Source organism: Molothrus aeneus, chromosome 1, assembly GCF_037042795.1.
Source record: "Molothrus aeneus isolate 106 chromosome 1, BPBGC_Maene_1.0, whole genome shotgun sequence".
In the NCBI taxonomy this organism is placed as follows: Eukaryota; Metazoa; Chordata; class Aves; order Passeriformes; family Icteridae; genus Molothrus; species Molothrus aeneus.
In genome coordinates, this window is record NC_089646.1 from 105264352 (window position 1) to 105275649 (window position 11298).

The window sequence follows — 11298 nt, forward strand, 5'->3', positions numbered from 1 at the left end:
GAAGAAACAGAAAAATGAATGCATATAAGAAACATAAGAGAAGCTAAAATAAAGAAATCTGCAGTTGGATTTCAAATAGGACCCACTAATAAAGAGATCTTACTTACTGTCCCCATGACAGTTTTTATTGTATAAATATTGACAGGGAGTGGCAACCTTTCAGCTAACGAAAGCCAATCCTTTACAAGATTTTGAGTATCAGAATAGACTTTGACCCCTGCTCCCATCAAAAGCTGGTGCTGATCCTGCGCCGGTTCTCCCGTAGCAACATGGGCAGCCAAGGCAGGCAAGCAGCTCCTGCCTGTCTAGACAGCCTCCAGACAGCTGTAACTGAAGATGCACCACACACCTTACACCCTGACACCCTGCTGAAGCTGAGCACACCACAGAGGCATCTCTACCCTGCTGTCTGGAGACTTCAGCACAGGTAATCCCATCATCTCAGCACAGCAAAACAACGAGGATGAGAGAAGCTCCAAACCACTTTTCTTCTTCTCAAAGATCCTGTTTCAGCACTTGTTCAATCACTGTTCACAGAATCATTTAGGCTGGAAGAGACCTGTAAGGTCATTGAGTCCAATCATTTCCCCAGCACTGCCAAGAACAATCCCTAAACCGTGTCCCCATGTGCCACATCTACACGTCCCCTCCAGAGATGGGGACTCCATCACTGCCCTGGGGGGCCTGTTCCAATGCCAGTGTTCCAGTGTCACAGTTTTCCTGCTGCACGTGGCTCCCTGCTCCTCCTGTTTGCTGTCCACGCTGTGTGCCTTGGTATTAACTGGAGTGTTAATTTCAGCAGCTTGCTAAGGAAGCTAAAAGATGGTGTTATTTGCATTTGCTTTAACTGAGCTATAGCTGGGTGTTGTCTGCATAGTGCCTGCAGTTTCACCAGTATTGTCTCATCATCCTTCTGGCTTTATTGCTGATGGAATGACTGGACAATTGAAGACAAAGACAGAAAAGTTTTTAACCATTCTCCAATTTTTTTCTCAGAAAAAAGTTAAGTTTTTTAGTATTTCTATTTGGAATGGCAATTTCTTGACAACAAAGGAGTTTTGATAAATAAAATCAAGCAAAATCCACCAAAAAAAGATTTTAATTACATAGTTTGAGACCTATTAAATTCAAGATAAACATCCTGTATCAAGACAAACATCTCATTGTTCTTTAGTAAGAGACCTTAAAAAGCTTTTTATTTTTATATAGTACTCAAGTATGACCTAGGGAATTCTGGTAACAGCAACTGTGAGGCTACCAACATCATCTGCTCACAAGGCACTTCAGTATTTATTAAGTTCTCAATGAGTGGCTCCTGAAACTATCACTGTCCTCAAAGATTTACAGACCAACAGGTTGATTTTCAATTTGTCCAGCAAACAAATTCCAGGTGCTTCCCTCTTCCTTCCCTCAAGCAACAAAAAAAATCACTCTGTAGTTGCCAGGGAAAAGGACATTGTTTACAAATATTTTTACTTTGTAAGAGCATTTATAGCTTAGTTGGGTGTTTTATTCCTCTTGTTGAAATGTGTCAACATCAACTTTCTATTATCATTCCTCATTAAAACTTTTTATAGGAAAAATAAACAATTACATTCCTACACAGCCTCTAGTTTTATAAACAGAAGAATTGGCTAAGTTAACTATTAATTCATCTATAAAATCTACCATACACCATGAAACAAATGCTAACATTTTGACAGTTCCACATCTCTACTGTTAAATTTCTAAAGGCTAACATATTACTAAAAAACTCTTAAGAGATGCAACCTGAAATAAGAAACCATCAAATTACTGTATTCTCAAAGCCGACTTAGAGTTGCATTTTACCTTTGACTAACATATCAAGATATATTTTATCATTAACTTAACATGAATCTTTATATTTCATAATCTGTAGTGATGAGTAGATAACATTAACGTTAAATAACATTATTCATAATGTTAATTAACATTAACATTAATAATTAACAGTAATAATTAACATTAATTATTTTTGCATATAAAGTTCAGATATGGTAACCTGAAGACATGGAATTGTATTTCTAGGTCAGCCAGAAGTCTTATTTTGAACCTAACTACCAAATCACAGAATGGTTTGGGTTAGAAAGGACCTTTAAGGATCATCTAGTACCAAACCCCTGCAATGGGCAATGACACCTTCCCCTAGATCAGGCTGCTCAAAGCCCCATCCAATCCAGCCTTGAACACTTCCATGGATGGTGTATTAACAACTTCTCTAGGCAAACTGTTCCAGCACCTCACAATCCTCCCAGTAAAAAATTTCTTTCTCATGTCCAATCTAAATCTGCATCTGTTTCAATTTAAAACCCTTGCCCTGACATTAACAGCCCCTGTCAAAAAGGTCATTTTCTGACAGATAAGCCAGAAATTCAGATAAAACCCCTAAATCCTTCTCCACAGGGCTGCTCTCAAACCATTCAACACCCAGTCTGTAGTGATGCTGGTGATTGCCCCAATGCAACTGCAGACCTTCCACTGGGATCTAAAGAATGGTAGAAAGATGTCCAAGGAGATTGTCAGCTTCAGGATTCTTTAAGTTGTCTGAAACTGGTCCAAGGTAAGGAAAGGTGTTGTGACTGACACAATCTGCAACTGTTCATGAAGTTCTGCTTCTCGAAAATATATACATACACACACACACACACACACACACAAGAAGCTTCATTAGCAATCAAGGAAGCTTCTCAAATACCAAATTTTTCTAGCATTTAATCACTCAGACTTTAAGAGCAGAGCTAATGTGGTTTCAATCAATATAATTTCAACAGCTATTTGGATAGATACCTCTAAAGTAAAAATACTTTCAGTTATTTACTTTTTATTTATTGGTTTTCAAAATTTTATTATCCAAATCCCAAATCACAAAGTCTTCAGAAGTGCTTTCTAACGCATTTAACAGAAGGGAAATATGTCTAGTAACAGAGCTATATAGAACTCCCAATATCAAACATGAGAAGATCATCTTGCCTTTTCCTATGCAAGACAGATGAACATGAATTCATCTAGCTGATGAAACAGGCCTAGGAAAAACAGGTGAATCAAGCTCTGTAGCTATGCATTTCTGGTGCAACAAAAATGGAAACCTCTTCAGAGCAGATAAAACAAGTTTGTGATATGCTTTGATTTGCAATGTTTACTGCTGTCAGTTATTTTGAAGACAAACTGCTCAACAAATTAAATACTTGACAACTTGGAAGATTAAGACCACCAAAACTGTGAAGTTTCTAAAATCAACTATGGAAGTAACTGACTGAGTACCTGAATAATTACAATATTATATCGTTATATACATATAAAGAGAATATATATAATAATTCAAGTGCCTGTATAAGCCATGAAAACACTCTTTGTGAGCACCTACCTGAACAGAGAGAGAACCAAAATACATTTCCATGAAAACTTACTAGTTATTGCAGAATCAAAAACATATTCCAGGTCAAAATGTCCCCTATCTCCACACTTATTACACCCCTTAACTCCCACTCTCCAAAAACTGGAAGCCCATAAACCCCAAGAATTTACTAAAACACGGGTTCATTCCAAAAACTGTTGTAGAATGATGCCCACAGAATAGTGCTTTTCAGTGTTTAAGCTCACTTAGCTCAAGTTAAGTTAGTTGCTTACACTGCCTTTGGGCCTACGCAGCAGCCCTATGGAAATTACCAGATCTGACCACTGCACACCCCACAGTGTGACTACCTCTCTAACACAGCCTTCACTGTTATTATATCTTTTGGGCACTGTAGGACTCCTAGTAACAAATATTTTGAGAAAATGCACTACATGATGCTGTGACACATCGTCTATACTTAAATCAGGCTTGAGACTCCTCATGCCTCATCAGAAAAAAACCAAAACAGCTTATCTATGATTCCCCTGCCTAGTACTAAATCAAGTGCATGGAAGCCCCAAAGAAACAAATTTTGTCACAGACAGTTGCAACCAAAACTCATTTTCTTACTCTGCTTTTTATTACAGTTGCATAAGAGAAAACAGGAAAAATAAACACATCTCTCCCCTGCACTTCAGCTTTATGAATTTCCTTCCTGCAGCATGTAAATTGAAGTTACAAGGCCCTCAGTGTGCCTTTTCCGCCTGCTCTGCTCTGCTGTCAGCACTCTTCTCCCACACCTTCCTGAAACGGTAACAAACACATCTTCCTTTGTATCAGGCCCCACCCCCACCTTCTTTTCTTAGAGTTCTCATACTACTTCACATATAAATTTAGACTCTTTCTAGCATACAGAACATAGCTTATGACAGTTACCAAAACCCAAAATGGCTACAAAGCTGATTTAAAGGTTAGTCCATGTCTTGCCTGTTAGTCTACAAAGGGTACAAATTGATGGGGAAGAAATATAAGAGCAGAAGAAAAATGAAACCAAGTTAGAGGATAAAACCATCCTAAGAGAAGCCAAGAGCATTGCTGGAACTTTTCATCATACAGCCAAAAAAAATGTTCCCTGAACCTAAATGAACCCCTAAATGCATTTTAAACCTACACATACAGAATATCAGATGCTGAAGTGTCTGTGTATCTGCTATTCCTGTATTTCCACTCAGACACACACAATTACCTACCACCTTTGCTTAGGAAAAGCCAAAGCAGTTATAAGGAACATCAGTGCACAACTTTAATCAAAGATAAAAATATTTTAGATTTTTGAAGTTTTACTAGAAAGAATTTTTGTATGTAGTCGGATCAGAAAAATATTATTTAACTTTCTTGTTAAGTGTACCACGTCTAAAGTCTGTCAAATTTCCCTCTTTAACTGAGACTTGCAGAGAGGAGAATGGTTAGTTCATTTCAGAAGGTATTCAAATGCAGATCAATCACACCTACACCTAAGCATTTCTTCCTTAAAAGCATATCCATACAGATTTTAATGGATTTGATATATAAGTAGCACTTTGGGCCAAGAATGATGCTTGTAGTGTGAATCATCACATTAAGAACTAGTGTAAAATATTTAAGCCGTTTAGAAAATGTTAGGATACTTAAATTCTTCTATAGAAAAGACCCCAAGAACAAGTGAAGCAAAGTATATGTCCTGCCAGCAGTTAAGACTGATATATTGACCAAACACATACAAAGTTAGCTTACCAAGTGATTTCCTCAGAAGCAGCATTTTCCTTTTTAATTGATAATAGTTTAAAAGAAATTGCCTAAAAAATTGTCACTTCCAAGGACCTGAAAATCTGTAATGCAAACACATGTTCTGAAACTTTCAACAAGCATGACAGGAAGCATCCCAGCAAGTTCATTCCCAAACTGACTACAGCTTAGCTCCTAATCACAATTAAGATAACTGAAATGGGGCAAATCCTTAAACTGATTATAAGATTAAGGAATACAGTTAAAGATACTACCAACTGCATGTCTGATACCTGCCAATTCCTTCCTACCACTGTAGGAAGGTTTCCATAGAACTGCCAGCACTTCAGCACATACTAGCAAACTGAGCCATGGTTAATGTAAACTCTGAACTCTTATCTGACTTTATACTCTTGACACCTATCAATAGAACCTGGCTGTAAAAATGTCTGATTAGTCTCGAGGTACCAAAATTGACATACTATATGCTAAGAACCAGAGGTCTCCTCATTAGCTGTGGCTCTAAGATGACAGATAGGTAAAGCAGATCAAGAGAAGCAAGTTAACTAGAAGATACAGTGCTGTTTTCCTTTGTGACAGCAGCATCCACAAGGCTCTGCTTTTATCTAGGGATGTAGGTTTGATATGCCAACACTTCAGAAGCTCACAAACCTGTAATAAGTTAAAGAGAGTAAACAATATTGTGAACTTGCCCAGATTCTTGCATTATTCTTGTAATCTATTTGCCTCCTTATGCTCAAGCAAGCTTTCTACCAAGAACCATGCAGCAGAAAATGAAGAATGACTATTAAGAGCTATCTCCACCCCCACACCTCCCTTCCCTTCCAACCCCAAATGTCAGAGTTCAAACGAGTAACAAATTCAATTTATTTGTTTCTCTATCTGACAACAGAAAGCTAGGGAAAAAAAATACACTAAAGAACTTCCATCACTTGTTCCAAAGAAAATAAGCCCTCTACTTCAGTGTGAAAGCACAAATTACACTTTGGTACTATTTAAGGACATCTCTAGGCCTATCTAAGGACCCAGATGTATCCCAAGCAAATTGGTTGTATTTGGCATGCAGTTTATTGCGGTACTAAGTGAACTAAATGAGGACTAAAAGAGCATCCAATTCTGTCAATCAGCCACCAAATGACGTTGGTTGGTTTCATATCAGGAAGTGTTATGGCTTGCTTTCCTATGATGCGGTTTTAACACTGACAGTACTGGTGAGATCCAGCTATTAGGTACGATCAATTAGGGAAACAACAAGCGCGCAGGCCTAGCACAACCACCAGTTTAAAATGCATTTAAACACCTGCCCCCACCTGTAAGAGCTTATTAATCGTGTTGTATGCGACTGTCAGCGCTGCAGTGCTTAACCGCAGCATAGGAGGACCTCAGTCTTTAAAGAAGTTGTTGGAGAGAGAACTGGTATCAAAGCTATTTGACGTCCTGTGCTCACACAGAGGAGCGGCACTCACGAATTCCGCCTTTGCGGAAAGAAAGGCTCCACCGCCCCTGTGACAGCCGGCGGGGCACAGAGCAGCGCTGGGAGCGAGAGATGACAAGTGTGAGACAGGGCTGGGCAGGCGCCTCCTTGGCAGGAGCCGCTCTCCCGGCACACGGGCACATTCACGCACCCTCAGCCCAACGATGGGTAAACAAAACACCAGCACGGAGCCGAGCAAGGCGGTGACTCAGCCAGGAGAGCGAGATTCGGTCCCACAGGGTAAGGAATTCGGGGAGACGTGACCGGGGGCCCATCGGCGCTCCGTACTCACCAGCAAACAGTCCACGTTCACTTCGGATTTGGGGTCCTTCAAAGTCACGTCGATTTTCTCAAATCGAGACTCAAAACTTTCTCCCGTCGACATGTTTCCGAAGTTAAAAAGTTTCCCTTATTCCAGAGCAAAGTTAAGGTTAAAAAAATAATAACGATAAAGTTAAAAAAAAAATAATAGAATCAAAACAGGAACAGGCGAGCACAAAAGAGAAACTGCAGCCTGCACCAGGCTGAGGAAGCGCCTCCTGCGAGATCCCTTCAATCACAGAAGTCTCTGGGGCAAGTCCCCGCCAAGGGGGCAGAGAATCCAAGGGGGGCCCGCAGCAGGCGGGGGACGAGACTGCTTCTCCCCCTCCTCCAGGCACGCACGCAGCTTCCCGGGATGCTCACAGCTCCGCAGCAGCAGGTTTCCTCTCCCTCCCTCCTCTGCTCGGGCCCCACCGCCTCAGCATTCCCATTTTCCCAGCCGGGGAAGCCGTCCTGGGCTCCAGCGTAGCGGTCCCTCCTCCTCGCCCTGCTGCTGCAGCGCCGGCGGGTCGGTGCCAGGTTCCGGAGCGCGGCTTTCTTTCCGGTGAACCAGAAGAAACAACAGAAGAGGGGAAACAAAAAAAAAAAAAAAAAAAAAAAAAAGGAAAAAAAAAAGAAATAAAAAATAACAGAAAAAAAGACAAAAGCCTGCAGCCACACTAACAAGGCAAAAATGGACGGAAAAATAAAACTTAGGGGAATCCTCTCGACGGCGTGTCTCAGCGCCGTGGGGTCGGTCGGTCCGTCCGTGGGCACGGGGCGAGGAAGCGAGGAAGGCACCGGGCGAGTTGCCCCCGCGGGCGGCGGACGAGTAACCTCACCGGCGGAACGGCCGCAGCAGCATCTTTCTTCCTCTCTCCTCCTCTCGCTGCCTCCCGCCGCTGCCAACGCCGGTTCAGCCCCTCCCTCTCCGCCTCTCGCTGCCTCACGGACGGGACGGCAGCCCGGACCGCCTCAGGACGGACCCGAGGCTGCGGCGTGAGAGGGGAGGGAAGGAGGCGGCTGAAGGGGAGGGGAGAGCGTGAGGTCCGGCGGCTGCAAGGGAACCTGCGAGAGGCACCAACATGTCCGCCTTCCTGTTTGAACAGTCGGGACGGGCGCGCATGCGCGGGGGGAACGGCTCCGGTGCCGGCGGGGACGGGACGGCGGCAGGAGGTGCGCGCGCGCGGCTGGGAAGGAATCACAGTCACCCGAATCGGTGAGGTTGGAAAAGACCTCCGAGACCATCCAAGCCAACGTGTGACCGAACACCACCGTGACAACTAGACCAGGGCACTGAGTGCCACACCCAGTCTTTCCTTAAACACCTCCAGGGACCGTGACTCCACCACCTCCCTGGGCAGTCTATTCCAGTGTCTAATCACCCTTTCTGTGAAGAAACTCTTCCTAATGTCCAATCTAAACCTCCCCTGGCGCAGCTTGAGGCTGTGTTCTCTGGTCCTGTTACTTGTTGCCGGGGAGAAGAGGCCGACCTGGCTCCAGCCTCCTTTCAGTGGTTGTAGAGAGCGGTAAGGTCACTCCTGAGCCTCCTTTTCCTCCAGGATAAACACCCCCAGCCCCCTCAGCCGTTCCTCATGGGATATGCGCTCCAGACCCTTCACCAGCCTCGTTGCCCAGGTGAAGGAAAAAGCGGGAGCGGGCGGGAGGCAGCGCGTTCGGCTCGGCCCGGCCCCGGTGGGACAGCCCGGGATCCCCCTTCCGGGAGCCGCTGTCTTTGTGTGCCCGCCCCCGCCCGGCGGTTCCGGCGGGAATTGCGCGGAGCCCAGGGACCGCATCCCGCCGGGAAAAGCGCCCCTTGTCGCGGGCTCCCCGTGCCATGGGGGGATGTTGCCGCCGTGTTTCTGCCCCGGCTCCCCAGAGGCGCCTCAGTGCTGGTGGCTCCCGCCGCCTCGGCACGGCACGGGCACGGGCACTGGCACGGGGGTACAAGTGGCCGTGAGGGTCACCCCAAGAGCTGTTGTGGGCTCCATCCTTGCGGATCTTCAAAAGCCAGGCCCTGGGCAGCCGGCTGTCGGTGGTCCTTAGGTGATCCCTCACTGCAGATATTCCAGAACCACATGGGCACAATCTTTTGCCATGTTTTTTGGGATGATCCTGCTTGAGCAGGGAGATTGGACCAGATTACCCACTGTAGTACTTTTCCAGCTTGACCCATTCTGTGATTCTGCGGTTCTGTCCTACCTGATCGGGGGACTGGAGAAGTTGGCCTCCAGAGATCCATTTCAGTGGCAGCCACTCTGCCATTGTGTGTGGCCAGGGAAGGAGAGGCCAGCTTCCACAGTGCCAGAAGTTCAAAGCATTCTGGTTTATGTCCAGACAACAGCAAGGTAACACACCAACAGAAAGAAGAGATACCAGCACTAAACATGAACCTGTGCGGCCTGTGTTGGTGTTTCCAATTCAAACCTTACCCTCAGACTGCAGCAGGGACCTTTTCTTCAAATAAAGAAACAATCACAGAATCCCTTAGGCTGGAAAAGACCTCTGAGAGCATCCAGGCCAGCCTCTTGACCAAACACCACCATGTCAATTAGAACATGCCATTAAGTACTACATCCTGTCTTTTCTACAGCACCTTCAGGAATAGTGATTCCCTCATCTCCCTGGGCAGTCCATTCCAATGTTTAACAACACTTTTTATGAAGAAATTCCTCCTAATGTCCAACCTGACCTTCCTGTGGGTCAGCTTGAGACTTAAGCAAAGTAATGATTTCAAATATTACTGGACAGAGGCCACTGTACTGTTTCAGTTCTTCGACTTCCACTGCAGTTCCATAAATGGCAATGGCATTTTTACAAAGATCACTATAAATTGCATAGAGATTGTCAAGTCATTGATCTCTGGTCACTGGACAGTTGCCAGTAGTAACTGAATCATTAGCACTGGAAGTTATTATCCATGTCTTGGTTAGGAAACAAATTAATAGCCAAGTGTTAGAGGGTTTGAGCTATTCAGTATTGGATGTCAGTACTTGCTGTCTTGCCTTTATTCAGAAAAAATAAGAAATGGCATTCTACAATTTACTTATCCACAGCTGTCTGCATCTTTGTTTTTGTTTTCTGCTGAGAAGTATGTTCAGTTAAAGCAAAAATACAGGCTACAGCAACTGTATTTTTGTAATTTCCTGCTCTGTCGTTTTGTGCTGGCTACTACCACAGCCCTTTGATTCAGAGGGTTTGGTTGTTCTTGGAAATGCAGATGTTCCATTTCAGCAACCACAGTCCAAAGAGAACATTTCTGCAAGCTATAGGGTGTAGGCTTGGGATCATTTCATATGTGAAGCAGTAAGTAATTTCTAAAATACACAGAAAATGTTTCTTGCAGTCTTCATCTAAAGCAAGATGAAAATCATCACTAGAGATACAGAAGCTAATTCACAATGCTCTTGGGCACCTGATTTAGGCATTAGGGATGATGCCAGGCCTCAGCAGGGTGATTTGAAGCACCTAGCTGAAAACAATGCAAAATTCATGAACCTGTAATAGTGTATGGAAGAGGAAGCCTGATTCTGCAGCTTAGTGGGCAGGATCATCACTATGATCAACAGATGCCACTTATGTGTTTTATCCAATGTCTGTGGGAAAACTTACAGGTACTCTTGGAAATGCAAAACACCTTGCATCCTCTCCAGATCTCCCTGAAACAAAGCTACATGGCTCTTGCTCTGTCTTGCTCTTGGCTTCTTTGCTTTTTTTTTTTTCCTTACAGTGGCCCAGATTCAACGCAGAAAGTGGAGAGAAGCACCATCCCATTGTTTGGCAACTTGGAGAATTCACAGAGACGAGAGCTGGGCATCAGACAGGCCCAGCCTCACATCCTCACATGTTTTTTTGCCAGTGAAGGATCTTGTCTCTGTATAGGGGCAGTATACCTGAGAACTTCTACCAGTGTTTGTGGTGAGCAAAGCTGCTGTGTTTGTGTTCATCTGCATGCAAACTCTGTGTGTTTCAAACATGTCTGTCAGACTGGGCTTTTCTCACAACTGTGGTGGACTAAAAGTGCTTGTCTGTCTGTCTCAAATAGAATAGAATTTGTGTGGGAGGTACTCATGCAGCTGTCTAGGAAACTCTGAGCACTGCTTTGAAACTGTAAAATGCTTTGGCTACCAGCATCAAAAAGGATAATAGATTCTAATTTTTAAAAGCAGGTATGGGTTAAGTGTCCAGTGTGATAAAATATTCACGTTGTAACGTGAGAGTGTAATGTAATAGTTTTTAATCCAGAGAACACTCATTCACATGCTGGGATCTTAAAGCCCATTTTCACATACTTCAGTCAGACTATTTGTATCTATATGATTAGGAAACTTGCATATTTCTGGCATTGTTCCCTTAGAAATTATATGAATCCCCATCCTACACA

General features: G+C 43.8%; 1 protein-coding gene across 1 annotated transcript in view; it reads right to left on the reverse strand.

Annotated features, from left to right (window-relative positions):
• Positions 1-7474, reverse strand: part of ROCK1 (Rho associated coiled-coil containing protein kinase 1) — an 83507-nt gene extending 76033 nt beyond the window's left edge. The window contains exon 1 of the mRNA XM_066562324.1: positions 6907-7474. Within this exon, the coding sequence (XP_066418421.1) occupies positions 6907-6999 (93 nt within the window). The 5' untranslated portion in view covers positions 7000-7474. The remainder of the gene's footprint in view (positions 1-6906) is intronic.
• Positions 7475-11298: the final 3824 nt, after the last annotated feature.